This window comes from Hoplias malabaricus, chromosome 10 (genome assembly GCF_029633855.1).
Source record: "Hoplias malabaricus isolate fHopMal1 chromosome 10, fHopMal1.hap1, whole genome shotgun sequence".
Taxonomy (NCBI): domain Eukaryota; kingdom Metazoa; phylum Chordata; class Actinopteri; order Characiformes; family Erythrinidae; genus Hoplias; species Hoplias malabaricus.
Genome location: NC_089809.1, coordinates 1 through 16187, shown reverse-complemented (window position 1 = coordinate 16187; position 16187 = coordinate 1). Strand labels below are relative to the sequence as shown.

Here is a 16187-nt window from a genome sequence, read left to right as displayed (position 1 = left end):
TGTGTGTGTGTGTGAGAGAGAGAGAGAGAGGAAGAATGTATTAAGACTATAGACACATGTGGAAACTGAAAGCGCGCGGCCAATGTGACCTGTCGTGTCCGCCATACCGCATTCACAGAGCTGCACGCCGCGCACACACACACAGGCACACACCAGCGCCGCGCTGGTTTTACTGCACACGCGAGGACTTAATGTAACTGACCTGACACAGAGTCCACGAACCCGAGTAACAACCCTGAGGTATTAACCAGTCTTTACTGACCCCAACCTTAACTTCAGCAACTGAACAATAACCCTGACCTAACCTTGGTCCAGTAGTAACGTCATCCTGAACCCAAATAACACCCCCTAACTTTATCACCCTGTAGTTTGAACCATGATTTAACCCCCAGTATTACCCCAGCTAACTAAATCTAATGAAAGTAAATGTGCAGGTTTTTGCCTCTGTACAAATTACAGCGAAATGTGTCTTCCACATGTAACCCATCAGTGGCAGTGAACACACACACCCAGAGCAGGGGGCAGCACCCAGGGAGCAGTTGTGGGTTTGGTGCCTTGCTCAAGGTCCCCTCAGCCCTGTTCCTTCACTCCCACCGCCCCCAGTTTTCCCCCCAGCTCGTGGGAATCAGCCCAAAGTCCTTTCAGTCCTAAGCCTCTCTTCCCTAACCATCCACAGCTGACCCTGAACCAAACTCTAAATTTAACCCAAACTCTGAACCTGCATCACTGCACCCACTCTAACACTGACCTCAGTGACCTTTAGTTAAGAACTTTAACCTAAACAAATTAATCTTATTCCTAAATTTAAACCAAGCACTGACTTTAATATATTTTACTGACAGTAAACTAGTCCTAATAGTTTAATATCAGTAAACTAGTCCTAATAGTTTAATATCAGTAAACTAGTCCTAATAGTTTAATATCAGTAAACTAGTCCTAATTTAATATCAGTAAACTAGTCCTAATAGTTTAATATCAGTAAACTAGTCCTAATTTAATATCAGTAAACTAGTCCTAATAGTTTAATATCAGTAAACTAGTCCTAATAGTTTAATATCAGTAAACTAGTCCTAATAGTTTAATATCAGTAAACTAGTCCTAATTTAATATCAGTAAACTAGTCCTAATAGTTTAATATCAGTAAACTAGTCCTAATAGTTTAATATCAGTAAACTAGTCCTAATAGTTTAATATCAGTAAACTAGTCCTAATAGTTTAATATCAGTAAACTAGTCCTAATAGTTTAATATCAGTAAACTAGTCCTAATAGTTTAATATCAGTAAACTAGTCCTAATTTAATATCAGTAAACTAGTCCTAATAGTTTAATGTCAGTAAACTAGTCCTAATAGTTTAATATCAGTAAACTAGTCCTAATAGTTTAATATCAGTAAACTAGTCCTAATTTAATATCAGTAAACTAGTCCTAATAGTTTAATATCAGTAAACTAGTCCTAATAGTTTAATATCAGTAAACTAGTCCTAATAGTTTAATATCAGTAAACTAGTCCTAATAGTTTAATATCAGTAAACTAGTCCTAATTTAATATCAGTAAACTAGTCCTAATAGTTTAATATCAGTAAACTAGTCCTAATAGTTTAATATCAGTAAACTAGTCCTAATAGTTTAATATCAGTAAACTAGTCCTAATAGTTTAATATCAGTAAACTAGTCCTAATAGTTTAATATCAGTAAACTAGTCCTAATTTAATATCAGTAAACTAGTCCTAATAGTTTAATATCAGTAAACTAGTCCTAATAGTTTAATATCAGTAAACTAGTCCTAATAGTTTAATATCAGTAAACTAGTCCTAATTTAATATCAGTAAACTAGTCCTAATAGTTTAATATCAGTAAACTAGTCCTAATAGTTTAATATCAGTAAACTAGTCCTAATTTAATATCAGTAAACTAGTCCTAATAGTTTAATATCAGTAAACTAGTCCTAATTTAATATCAGTAAACTAGTCCTAATAGTTTAATATCAGTAAACTAGTCCTAATAGTTTAATATCAGTAAACTAGTCCTAATAGTTTAATATCAGTAAACTAGTCCTAATTTAATATCAGTAAACTAGTCCTAATAGTTTAATATCAGTAAACTAGTCCTAATTTAATATCAGTAAACTAGTCCTAATAGTTTAATGTCAGTAAACTAGTCCTAATTTAATATCAGTAAACTAGTCCTAATAGTTTAATGTCAGTAAACTAGTCCTAATAGTTTAATGTCAGTAAACTAGTCCTAATTTAATATCAGTAAACTAGTCCTAATAGTTTAATGTCAGTAAACTAGTCCTAATTTAATATCAGTAAACTAGTCCTAATTTAATATCAGTAAACTAGTCCTAATAGTTTAATGTCAGTAAACTAGTCCTAATTTAATATCAGTAAACTAGTCCTAATAGTTTAATGTCAGTAAACTAGTCCTAATTTAATATCAGTAAACTAGTCCTAATAGTTTAATGTCAGTAAACTAGTCCTAATTTAATATCAGTAAACTAGTCCTAATAGTTTAATATCAGTAAACTAGTCCTAATTTAATATCAGTAAACTAGTCCTAATAGTTTAATGTCAGTAAACTAGTCCTAATTTAATATCAGTAAACTAGTCCTAATAGTTTAATGTCAGTAAACTAGTCCTAATAGTTTAATGTCAGTAAACTAGTCCTAATAGTTTAATATCAGTAAACTAGTCCTAATTTAATATCAGTAAACTAGTCCTAATAGTTTAATGTCAGTAAACTAGTCCTAATTTAATATCAGTAAACTAGTCCTAATAGTTTAATGTCAGTAAACTAGTCCTAATAGTTTAATGTCAGTAAACTAGTCCTAATTTAATATCAGTAAACTAGTCCTAATAGTTTAATGTCAGTAAACTAGTCCTAATTTAATATCAGTAAACTAGTCCTAATTTAATATCAGTAAACTAGTCCTAATAGTTTAATGTCAGTAAACTAGTCCTAATTTAATATCAGTAAACTAGTCCTAATAGTTTAATGTCAGTAAACTAGTCCTAATTTAATATCAGTAAACTAGTCCTAATAGTTTAATGTCAGTAAACTAGTCCTAATTTAATATCAGTAAACTAGTCCTAATAGTTTAATGTCAGTAAACTAGTCCTAATTTAATATCAGTAAACTAGTCCTAATAGTTTAATGTCAGTAAACTAGTCCTAATTTAATATCAGTAAATTGAACCCTGAGTAAACCTTGTCACTCGAGGCCTGTCCTGACTCATCTCTGTCATTGTGAAGGTTTAGTCCCCACCATTGCAGAAATACAAGTACAGCCACACACCCACACACCCCTGCGCAGTCACACACACTTACACACACACATACATTGCGATCCAGCGCTATCAGCCTCCGCGCGCAACTCCCAGAGCTCGTGCTGTTTTCAACTCAAAGGTAAGTGAATATTTTCTCATTCTCTCCCTCTTTCTCTTTTCCCTCTATATCTCTCTTACTCTTTCTTCTCAGCATTTCTCTGTCATTCTGTGTTCCTGTCTTCCTGTTTTATTCTCTTCATTCTCTTCCTCCCCCCACCCCCCTCCTTCTATCTGCACTGCGCTCAAATGAAAGGAAACAACAGCCTCATTAAAACCCTGTATTTACCCTTTAATGTCACTGAGGGTGTTTCAGTGGTTTGAGAGACTCTTCTCCTTAATCCTCACCCTCCTCAGAGGCCGGTGGAGGAGCACAGACCGTAACGTGCACGTCAGAGCCGGGCTGGGGTCCGTATGCATCACTCTTAAAGTCTGGAGCAGAAATGTACCCTAACCCTGGATCGTAGAAGTAAATAAACACGTGTTTATGCTGATTATATGCGCGTTTCTGTGGCGGTTCATTCAGTGTCGCATTCCTTCGGTGTTGTGGCTGTGGGCTTTGACCTTCAGCTCGTACCCTGCTTTGTAACAAGGCCTTTGTTAGCAGCCTGTCGTCCTGAACTTCCTTAACATTAATCCACAGCTGGGAGAAGTGCATCTGGCGTTTACCGCTCTCTGAAGGACAGTGTGTTAGCCTCAGGCCTAAGCTACAACCCTTTATCTCATGTTTAAGTCCATAACCTGAGGGACAGGGAGGACATACTTGTCTGGGACACTGTGTGAGTGTTGTGTGGTCATTTCCATAGTTCTGTCCACTTTCTCCTGACCTGCTCTTGAACCCATTGTCCACTGGGAGTTAATGTTGTGTCTGGGGATCTGAGAGGGAACCGTTTAGCTGTAGTTCAGCTTTAAGTGTACACCTGTAGGTGGCGCTATAGCAAAAAAATGTAAATAAACAACATACATTATATTTTTATTTTTAAAAATAACATGAACTGAGTTAGTGATGCGCCAGCGCCTCGGTGTCCTGGGCTGGATCCCCTCCTCAGGTCACTGGTGTGTTCTCCCTGTGTCTGTGTGGGTTTCCTCCAGGCGCTTTGCTTTCCTCTGATCACTGCGGAGACCCCCAACTGGGAGGAGGGGAGAGACAGATTTAGAAGAATTATTCCTTATTATTATTATTATTACATTGTATTATAGTGTAATGTACCTTTAAAGGTACAGCAGTGGTGTTAAAGTCAATGAGTATAGAATAAGGTACAATTATGACCCTAACTAAAGGTACTGGAATAGGGGACCACCACAGAGACAGTTTGTAAGTAGTATTTTGGCCTTAAAATGATTATCAAAGCTTTAAAATCATTGTGATGTTCCACTGTGCTGTAACAGGGAGAATAGAGTCTCTGTGGTTGCTACTACATTGAATCATTCATTCATTCATTCATTACCTGTAACCCTTGTCCAGTTCAGGGTCACGGTGGGTCCAGAGCCTACCTGGAATCATTGGGCGCAAGGCGGGAACACACCCTGGAGGGGGCGCCAGTTCTTCACAGGGCAACACACACACACACATTCACTCACACACTCACACCTACGGACACTTTTGAGTCATCAATCCACCTACCAACGTGTGTTTTTGGACTGTGGGAGGAAACCGGAGCACCCGGAGGAAACCCACACAGTCACAGAGAGAACACACCACACTCCTCACAGTCACCCAGAGGAAACCCACGCAGATACAGAGAGAACACACCACACTCCTCACAGACAGTCACCCGGAGGAAACCCACGCAGACACAGAGAGAACACACAACACTCCTCACAGACAGTCACCCGGAGGAAACCCACGCAGACACAGAGAGAACACACCACACTCCTCACAGACAGTCACCCGGAGGAAACCCACGCAGACACAGAGAGAACACACAACACTCCTCACAGACAGTCACCCGGAGGAAACCCACACAGACACAGAGAGAACACACCACACTCCTCACAGACAGTCACCCAGAGGAAACCCACTCGGACACGGGGAGAACACATCAACTCCTCACAGACAGTCACCCGGAGCGGGAATCGAACCCACAACCTCCAGGCCCCTGGGGCTGTGTGATTGCGACACCTACCTGCTGCACCACCGTGTCACCCACATTGAATCATAAACTACATTAATACGTAAAGGTCTGAATGCTAATATACATGTGTTTTCTGTGTGTTGGAGCAGGTGATGGCGGAGGACATCCAGCAGAAACTGCAGAAATATCGCACAGCGCCCTTCGACGCTCGTTTCCCAAACCAGAACCAGACCAGGAACTGCTGGCAGAACTATCTGGGTCAGAACCATTTAATATATTCAACACAGTTAAGGAGCAGTCAATTGTTTGTTGCAGACTGTACAACAGTTCCAACTACGGCATAAAACGAGTCGTTCTGATTCTGCTCCGCTTCTGACGTCAAGTGCAGAGACTTAAGAATGGCCCCGCCCCCTCATCTGAGTCTGTCCAATCACAGCGCTGGACCCGTGTTTATGTGAGAGCACAAAGACGAGGTTAAACTCAGCAAAACAGACACAACGAGCGCGGAGAAATAAGAGCACTGAGTAAAAACGGAGAAGAAAGAGAACAGAGTGAAAACGGCTAAAAACCAGAGCTTCTGCTCCTCGCTCCTCGCTCCTCACTGCTGTGCGCTCGGGGTCGGGGTGAACAGTGAGAGGCTCATTATCATTTAAAGGAACAGGTGCTGAAAGCGGGCGTTCTGAACAGGGGCTGTTTACACAGGGGGAGAACACTGCTGTGGGGCTCGTGGGGTTTGGACCAAAGAAACAGAACTGTGTTCCACTGTGGAGACGAGGGGGGATATGTCTACTTTAAATATCATGTTAAATGCAGAAACTAACAGCTTTATATTTTGATCCTTATTTATCAAAGGTTACTATAAAAGAGCCCAGGCCTTCACCCATGTGTGTGTTGAGTGTATGTAGCTGCAGCAGTCAGAGCCAGTGTTAATGGAAGTGTATAATTTATAATACATTTTTGTACAGATTACCACCGCTGCCAGAAAGCCCTGGAAACCAAAGGAGTGGACGTAACTCCATGTGACTGGTACAAAAGAGTCTACAAATCAATCTGCCCCAACTCATGGGTAAGAGACAGGCTCACACACACACACACACACACACACACACACACACACACATATATATACATGGTAAAATCTTTCAGAGAAGTCCCTGTGAACGTGTGCTGTGGGTCGTAGTCACCGTTCTCTTTCTATTTCTAGACCAGCGAATACAGCTGCCCCTGACCTGCCCTCAGCTCGGAGCAGGGCTCACAGACACTGACAGGAGAATTCTGTCCCTGAAAGTGTTAATAAGTTCTGCTTTAAAGGGCCCATACCCTACATTTTTTTCTGTTTTCCAATGTTTGGATCCCTCCTACAGTCCACGCAACCGCCTGAGTCTCACTTCTCTGACGTTTAGCCCAAAGTATCAGACGATGAGTATTTTTAATGAGTGTAAGAGCAGGGTACCGGCCTTTTGCCTGATACAGGTATCGTATCAATGCATCCCTACCTTTAATGTAGAGTCTACAATTGTGGCAATCTTTAGTAAAGGTTTATTTACAATCAGAAACTCTGTATCTGTTAAGGTGGAGCGGTGTGTGTGAGTAAGAAGCGACTGTATCTTTTAAGGTGGAGCGGTGTGTGTGAGTTAGAAGTGACTGTATCTTTTAAGGTGGAGCGGTGTGTGTGAGTAAGAAGCGACTGTATCTTTTAAGGTGGAGCGGTGTGTGTGAGTAAGAAGCGACTGTATCTTTTAAGGTGGAGCGGTGTGTGTGAGTTAGAAGTGACTGTATCTTTTAAGGTGAAGCGGTGTGTGTGAGTTAGAAGCGACTGTATCTTTTAAGGTGGAGCAGTGTGTGTGAGTAAGAAGCGACTGTATCTTTTAAGGTGGAGCAGTGCGTGTGAGTTAGAAGTGACTGTATCTTTTAAGGTGGAGCGGTGTGTGTGAGTTAGAAGTGACTGTATCTTTTAAGGTGGAGCAGTGTGTGTGAGTTAGAAGTGACTGTATCTTTTAAGGTGGGGCGGTGTGTGTGAGTAAGAAGTGACTGTATCTTGTTGGTGTCTGAAGTGTAAATTGTCTGTAAGTGTTTATTCACTGTTTGAATTCCCACAGAAACTCATGTGTAACTCGAGCTGTTTAGTTTTGTAGCGCTTTCCCTCTGCGTTTACTTTCATGCAGTTAGCGCTCTCCTGAATTTAGAGTCAGTTCCACCTTAAGTAATGTAACTGTAACAGCAGAAATAAGTCAGTGTGACCCCCCTATGGAGCAGGAATAGAGCAACATCCTCATCTCGGTTGGTGCTTTTCAGCGTTTGGAGTCTCTCCGTTGTCTAAAAACCTCCAGATGGCGTTTCTCTGCCGTGAGCAGAGAGAGAGAAAGCCTAGCACCGGACCCAGACACTTTGTTTTTTTACCCTTTTACAGACACTGGGGTGTTGCATTCACCCAGATCAATAGGAGTGAGGTCAGGTGCTGGTGTTAAGGAAGTGGATGGTGTTCTATTGCTCCAGAAAACACAGTTCCATTGTTCCACACACAAATGCTGAGAGATGGTATCACTGCTGGTCTTTTTGAGCTAATATCATAAAAACAGATGGAGGTCATCAGTGGTATTTTTATCCTCTCTGCTGCTCGCGGGGAAACAGATAAATCTGGGGCCTTCAGTGAAAATTCCATACAAGGAGTCAGCTCCACACACCGATCAGCCTTAACATTACAACCACCTCCTCGTTTCTACACTCACACTCCATTCTCTCAGCTCCACTGACCACACCATTGCCTCTACACTCATTACCAGGTTATTTAGTATATCTGTGGCTCTGCATACCTTGTTATCCCCCTTCCCCCCTTCCCCCCTGTTCCTCAGCGCTCAGGACCCCCACAGAGCAGGTGTGATGTGGTGGTGGATCATTCTCAGCGCTGCAGTGACACTGACGTGGTGGTGGTGTGTTAGTGTGTGTTGTGCTGGTGTAGAGTGGATCAGACACAGCAGTGCTGCTGGAGTTTTTAAACCCTGTGTCCACTCTCTGTCCACTCTGTGAGACACTCCTCCCTCGTTGGTCCACCTTGTAGATGTAGAGTCAGAGACAGTAGCTCATCTGTCGCTGCACAGTGAAGTGTAAAAGCAATGTTTGGGCTGAATGTGTTAAATGTTTAAAACTAAAAATGAAAATACATGGTTTTGTTCAGACAGTGACAGTGTGGATGCTATAAAATGCATCTAAATATTTCCATTACTGAATGACCTCATCTCTTTGTGTGTGTGTGTGTGTGTGTGTGTGTGTTAGATTGAGAAGTGGGACACACAGAGGGATGATGGGACTTTTCCTGGGAAGATATGAGCATCTCTTCGCCACAGAGTGACGTCATCGTCGGCATGGGAACCTGAAACCATGTCCTTAAGTGTGTGTTACTGTACCCTGCAGAATGGGACCGGAACTACATCTCCCATGATGCACCTGTGGCTCCGCAGGGCAGCTGGACCTTTGTAGTCATTCCTTAATGAAGTGAAAGTGTTGTGTTGCAGGTTTGTGCATTAAAATCTCTCAGGCGTTCTGACGTGAGCCCAGTGTGAGTGCTTTATTCTCCAGGTCCGATCCGGCTGTGGGTCCAGCTTCACTGCACACTACTTACATCCATTTTACACTGAACATCTGAGGCCTTGTCTTCAGTTTTACATCTTTAGCTCACACAGAAACCCAGGTCCCCTTTGGTTTCCCCAAAACATTCACCAGGGTCGGAGAGGCCCAGGGTCTGAAAGGAGAGACTCTGGGGCCGTTAGGAATTTAAAACTCATCTCTATTATATATTTTTAAAAAAAGATTTTACTTTTGTATTTGTATTTTTTTATTTGATCAGAATTGATTCTGATGTTGAGTCAGAAGTGAATCTGAATTCCAGAAGTAAAAGGAACTCAGGTAGTGCCTCTGTCACAGCTCCAGGGTCGTTGGTAGGTGGACTGGAGACTCAAAAGTGTCCGTAGGTGTGAGTGTGTGAGTGAATGTGTGAGTGTGTGTCGCCCTGTGAAGGACTGGCGCCCAGTGATTCTACCGCGACCCTGAACTGGATAAGGGTTACAGACAATGAATGAATTTGGTTTAAAATTAAAATAATGTGAACAAAAACTATGAAAACCAATTAAAATCTTGCAGCTTAAACTCAAACTCAGGTTCAAACTTCTGAAACACAATCTGGGCACTAGGAAAGGCAAACGAGCAGATACCAGTTTGTTGCTGAAACTCTAAAAATCTAAAGTCTCAAGAATCGTCGTTTGCTTCTTTATTTTCCACTGGAGCTAAGAGGCTAGCGCCAACACGGCTAGCAGCAGCAGCAAGCACACACACACACACACACACACACACCTCACCTGAGAGTTCCTCCCCAGAGAAATCTACACCCCACCAGCACTGGAAAACATCATTAGACCTCATTAGCATCGTGTTGCGAGGCTAATGTTGCTAACTGCAGTGGAGCGGGTTAGCACAGCTAGCATCTGGTCTTCATTTTTCTATGGAATTTCTTTTTTTTAATTCCTTCAACATTTTAAACTCAAAGCATGTTCTGTTCTTATTGTTGTGGCTGTTATTTATATGTTGATAGTTTTGATAATTTGCTGCAGATCAAGTTTATTTTTAGGTTGTTGAACTGGAGATGGCACAGTTAAGAACGATCAGGAAATGTGTGTGCACCTGTTTTAAGATCAGAACCGACCGGACTCTGAACAAAGGCCCGGGTCACGATATAAAATAGATTTCATTCCCATTTCATCGTCACCCACTTTCCCCCAACGTAGGTCTTTAGGGTTTATACTGGAGCCACAAGGCTAATGTAGCTAACAAGTAACAGAAGCTAATACCACAGCGATAACCTTCACACACTCCGCTCAAACTCAAATCTCTAAATACTCTGTGCTTTAAAAAAAAATAACTTGAAAAAGGTACAAATAATAATCATTTCAGAGCGCACTGATGCATTTGTAACACAGCTCTGAGCCCTTTTTCAGGGTGTAGCAGTGATGTTTATCTAAAGTCACCCTTTCTCCTGTTGTAAATCATTGAAAGGGTCTGCAGCATGTACTGTACGGTGGCCCAGAAGGTCAAAGCACAAACATCAGACCAAGGGAAACAGGAACAAACCAGCATTAAAGCATCATATTTACGCTGCATTCTGAATCTAATGCTGTCCTTATCTTCCCAAATATCACTGTGTGTGGACTCTCTGGGCCACCGTAGACCTGGATCAGAAGGAGCAGTGCTGTGATCTGAACAGGGTCTAATGGTGTTTCTGGTCGAGGGCAGAGAGAAATCTGTCTAAATCTGTGCACAGTATGAAATCAAATTAAGGTCTGGTTTAAACATCAAACACAAACAACGTGGACCCCGAGGAAAGAAGAGACCGGGTTAAATCCTCTGTTTCTGCTTCGTCTATAAAGATGAGAGCAGTAATGTACTCCAGCATTAAACGTTAAAGCACTCAGGAAGGTTTTCAACACATTTTATTAACTCAGACGTACATCAAATATTCTCCTTTTAACTAAAGTACAAACATGTTCAGGGGGTTTTAAAAAAGAGAAAACATCAAAAACCATACGTTACTCCTGTTAAAAAAAGAAAGCAGCTTTTTTGCACGTTCTCACGCCTCCTTTAAAAACACAACAACACAAACCCCTGCAGACGGTCCTCTGAGAGCTCTGAACATCTGTGTGCAGTTAGAGGACCTGGGTTTAGAGTCGAGCTGTAAATTCTCAGAACGGACGCAAACCACAAAGCATCCTCTCATTACCCTCCGTCCGTCACAGAGAGGAAAACACACTCCGGAGAACGGCCACTGGATCAGCTCTGTCCCACAACGCTGAGCTCATGGTGTAGTATCATTGTTATTCCTAGTCATTCATCGTCTCCAGGGCATCACTCCCTCATCACACGACGCCCCCAGCTCCTTCAGGGTTAGGACAAGCACCTCCTCTTTCCACACCGCTGCTAGTGGACAGCTCACCGCGCCGGAGGAGAGCGCAGACACTCCAGACCGAACCGCTGACCTCCTGATGATAAGATCAATGCCTAGACTGCGTCGGGAGCCTCACTAAGGTCTATTTAAAGATACGAGATCCTTTCCTCCACTGGGCACAGGGACCCCAGCACACAGCTCGGTTTGTAGTCTTTCCTCTGGAGATAATATGGGAACAATGTCTTCTGGCTGTGGGCTGCTGGTTTGGTAACGGAGGGAGGGGGAGGGGGGGTAACGGAGGGGTGTTATACATTTAAAAGGAATAAGAATTCACATCGAAAGGGTTTGACGCCTCTAAAGCTACTTTGTCTCACAGCAGAAAGGACACTTGGTTTAAAGAGTGTGTTACAGTTTAAAGTCTGTGAATAAAGAGTAGAACATCTGTGAATATATAGATCTGTGCTGTACATATGATACAAGTGCAGAAAAGTGTTGGACTAAAGCAGTGAGGGGTGTGTGAGGGAACGCAGAAGTGAGTCTCTCTCTCTCTCTCTCTCTCTCTCTCTCTCTCTTTCTCTCTCTCTCTCAGTATCGGCGCTTTCCGTGTTTTCCTGAGTCAGTCATGCAGGTCTTGGGTCGCAGCGCTGAAACAAGAACACAGCGAGAAACGTAGTTAATTTACTGTGTGTGTGTGTGTGAGTGTGTGTGTGTGTGTGTCTGTGTGTGTGTCTGTGTGTCTGTGTGTGTGATGTGTGTGTGTGTGTGAGTGTGTGTGTGTGTGTGTGATGTGTGTGTGTGTGAGTGTGTGTGTGTGATGTGTGTGTGATGTGTGTGTGTGTGTGTGTGATGTGTGTGTGTGTGTGAGTGTGTGATGTGTGTGTGTGTGTGTGTGTGTGTGTGAGTGTCTGTGTGTGTGTGTGTGATGTGTGTGTGTGTGTGTGAGTGTGTGTGATGTGTGTGTGAGTGTGTGTGATGTGTGTGTGATGTGTGTGTGATGTGTGTGTGTGATGTGTGTGTGTGTGTGTGATGTGTGTGTGATGTGTGTGTGTGTGTGAGTGTGTGTGTGAGTGTGTGTGTGTGTGTGTGTGTGATGTGTGTGTCTGTGTGTGTGATGTGTGTGTGATGTGTGTGTCTGTGTGTGTGATGTGTGTGTGTGTGTGATGTGTGTGTGAGTGTGTGTGATGTGTGTGTGTGTGTGTGTGTGTGTGTGATATGTGTGTGTGTGTGTGTGTGTGATATGTGTGTGTGTGTGTGTGTGTGTGTGTGTGTGTGTGTGTGTGTGTGTGATATAAAATATAAAGGTAATAAAAGTTAGAGAGTGAACAGCTGCTGAAGAATAAAGGCTATTCGTGTCTGAGCTGAGGCTTATCTTCCACACAGATTATTATTATTAATATTTCTGTTATGAATGAACACTGATCTGGGTACAGCGCCCCCTGGTGAAGGGCTGGTGTATGTCATACACTTCCTGAAGTTGATGCTGGAGCAGAGGGAATGGTCAGTGTAATGATCTGAGGGCCACACTGTGATGGTCTTCATGTTGTGGTCAGTCTCTAAAACTATGGTCTTGTGGTGTTCTCGAAGTGCAGCGGTCAGTACCGACCGGTCTCGGACGTCCTTATCCTGAGTGCTCTGGGTCGGTACTGACCGCTGCACCCCGGGAACGCCCCACAGACCCGTGTTCACTTTATCTTCACTTAGAAAATCAGGAGAAGTGGGTCACCGGGGTCTGCCGTCTGCTTCTTCTTGTGCTGGTGTACGATCTGGTTCTCGTTGGTCATCTTCACGTCCTGGTCCTCCACGTGGTTACTGCGAGAGAGACAGGCGTGTGAGAGAGAGACAGGCAGTAAGTGAAGCACACGCAGACGCTCTACTGGACACAGACGCGACGGAACGACGAGGCCAGGGCGGGTGGAGGAGGTGGAGGAGGATGGAGAGGTGGAATTAACCCCTAGAAGTCACAGAGAACTGACAGAAAACATCCCTAACTCCTGCTGTAATCATTAGGAACTGTTTCTGACTGAAAATGCAGACTCTCGGGACCTCAGGCTCGAACCTGGATGATTGACATCACACAATAACGTGATAATGAATGTAATTCAGAGACTTCGCTGTTAAAGGGACATTGTGTGTTTTCTGTAAAAGAGCGACAGCCGTGAAGTGTGTGTCATTTTTGTTTTGGTTTAAAAGTAAACGGAATTCCGCGTGTGATTAATTATGCAGATTTATGCAGATGACTGTAGTTAATTGTCTGTTTTTCAGCCTGAGTCCGATTAAAACAACAGCTCTAATAATGAAAGTCTTGTAAGGGTTAAAGTGGGTGGTGTCTGTGGGCGGGGCATGTTGACGGACAGCTGTCACTCACACAGTGGGACTGACACTGACTCAGTTACTCACAGTTTATGATGTGAACTGCGTCTGGGGCTGGAATAAACACACACAGTGTCACATAGTGTCTCTCTCTCTCTCTCACACACACACACACACACACACACACACACACACAGAGAGAGGAACACCATTATCAGGTACACACACACACACACACACACACACACACACACACACACACACACACACACACACACACACACACACACACACACACACACACACACACACACACACACACACACACACACACACACACACACACACACACACACACACACACACACACACACACACACACACACAGAGAGAGCATCTCTCTCTCACAGAGCAGCAGTGTGCTGAGGGGGACCCGACTGAACCATGGGTCCAATACCAGCGACCACAGTGTGTGTGTGTGTGTGTGTGTGTGTACCTGATAATGGTGTTCCTCTCTCTGTGTGTGATGTGTGTGTTGTCGGTGAACAGGATGGTGTGATAGGGGACGATGGGGTCGAGGGTTGGCAGGATTCCTCGGGACACGTGGGTCACACACTCCAGAACTCCGTTGTACACCAGCAGGTCATCTACCAGGAGCTACAGAGAGAGAGAGAGAGAGGGCATCTGTCTTTGTAGCTCCACTGTCGAACCCCACTGAGATGTTCCAGTGCCCTTGTAGAGTGTTGGTGTGTGTGTGTATGTGAGTGATACCCCAAACTCTTTGACTCCTCGTTGTGATGTTTTGGAATAATTCCAAAGTTTAATCATGGAGACCGTCATCGGCTGATCAAAGATCACATACACACGATTCACCTAGAGAGAGAGAGAGAGAGACGACACACACACACAACAGAGAGAGAGAGAGAGAGCGTGTGTGTGTGAGAAAGAGAGAAAGACACACACACACACCAGAGAGAGAGAGAGCGAGAGCAAGAGACACACACAACAGAGAGAGAGAGACACACACACAACAGAGAGAGAGAGTGTGTGAGAGAGAGAGAGAGAGAGAGAGAGACACACAGAGAGAGAGAGACACACACACAACAGAGAGAGAGAGTGTGTGAGAGAGAGAGAGAGAGAGAGAGAGAGAGAGACACAGAGAGAGAGAAAGACACACACACACACACACACCAGAGAGAGAGAGAGCGAGAGCGAGAGCCACACACAACAGAGAGAGAGACACACACACACACAACAGAGAGAGACACACAACAGAGAGAGAGAGACACACACACACAACAGAGAGAGAGAGAGAGAGAGAGAGAGACAACAGAGAGAGAGAGAGAGAGACACACACACAACAGAGAGAGAGAGAGTTGTAAATATTAAATACAATTTTACTCTTAGCATGTAAGGTAAGTTTAATACTCTCTCTCTCTCTCTCTGTTGTCTCTCTCTCTCTCACACACACACACACACACCAGTCCAGGCAGAACAGGAGCGAGCCACATGTGTCGCCCGTCGTGTGTGTTGTTGGCGCCGTCGATCAGTTTGTCTGGCGTCCGTACGTCACCACACACATTCTCCAACACATTCACACTGTCTGGGAACGCGGCGATGTCTGACAACACACACGTTAAAGACGGCAAACAGACATTATATAAACACCTCTGATTCCTTTCTTACATCCTCTGACTGTTTTACATTCCCTCTCTTTCACTTTCAGCAGATTTATGTCACTTTTATAACTGAGTTAACATCAGTGTCAGGTGAGAAATGCAGAGAAATGAGGAGACAATGGCCCCAGAGCAGCGCTGTGTGCTGGTGTGTGTCGTCAGTTAATACACAATAAAAGTCCTGAGCTGATGGTTTTACACGACGCCGTGGATGTTTTATAAAGTCTAGTCTGTTTGAGTGGAGGATGTTGGAGTTGAGGGAGAAAAGGCCCTGCTGTAGAGGCATGTCTTTCAGCTGTTGGAGCAGCCTGTGTGTGTGTCATCACTCTGCCACTAGAGGTCAGTGTGTGCACTGCAGTTCAGAGGCGCCGAGGAGCCGGGTGAAGGATACTGTTCTCTGTGAGGGTTATTTTCTGGTCGTTTTGGTCGTAGAGCTCCAGTCCGTTCAGACCGATGTAGTACGGGTCGCCCCAGGTGGTCAACAGCTGCAGCTGGAAAATAACTACACACACACACACACACACACACACACACACAGAGAGAGAGAGCAAAGACAAACAAACACATACGCAGTCAAGGAAAATAAGATGATTTAGGATAAAATATCTTCCTCCAAATTTCTCTCCAGTGCTGTTTTAAAGGGGACAAATGATGAAGAAAGCATGTGTGTGCACATTAAAGTGTGAATCTGGAGGCCACCAACCCACACAGTGAGACAACAACAGCCAGTCAGTTTACTGTGCGCTGCCTGAGTCAGAAACACAGGATAAAACGAGTCGCTCTGATTCTGCTCCACTTCTGACGTCAAGTGCAGAGACTTTAGAATGGCCCCGCCCCCTCGTCTGAGTCTGTCCAAATCTGATAGAGTGTGT

General features: G+C 43.6%; 2 protein-coding genes across 2 annotated transcripts; one reads left to right on the top strand and one right to left on the bottom strand.

Annotated features, from left to right (window-relative positions):
* Window positions 1–3277: 3277 nt before the first annotated feature.
* cox6b1 (cytochrome c oxidase subunit 6B1) lies at window positions 3278–8939 on the top strand. Its single transcript, XM_066683899.1, has 4 exons — window positions 3278–3404; window positions 5547–5655; window positions 6363–6463; window positions 8671–8939. The coding sequence occupies exons 2-4, from the start codon at window positions 5550–5552 to the stop codon at window positions 8722–8724; spliced, it is 261 nt and encodes an 86-aa protein (XP_066539996.1). The 5' UTR covers window positions 3278–3404; window positions 5547–5549; the 3' UTR covers window positions 8725–8939.
* A 1929-nt stretch (window positions 8940–10868) lies between these two features.
* Window positions 10869–15819, bottom strand: LOC136708798 (katanin-interacting protein). The gene is made up of 8 exons (XM_066683605.1): window positions 15707–15819; window positions 15121–15260; window positions 14411–14512; window positions 14136–14296; window positions 13727–13753; window positions 13053–13138; window positions 11908–11973; window positions 10869–11870 (listed from the first exon to the last, which is right to left on the bottom strand). Exons 2-7 carry the CDS (start codon window positions 15148–15150, stop codon window positions 11915–11917), a joined length of 465 nt encoding a protein of 154 aa, XP_066539702.1. The 5' UTR covers window positions 15151–15260; window positions 15707–15819; the 3' UTR covers window positions 10869–11870; window positions 11908–11914.
* Window positions 15820–16187: the final 368 nt, after the last annotated feature.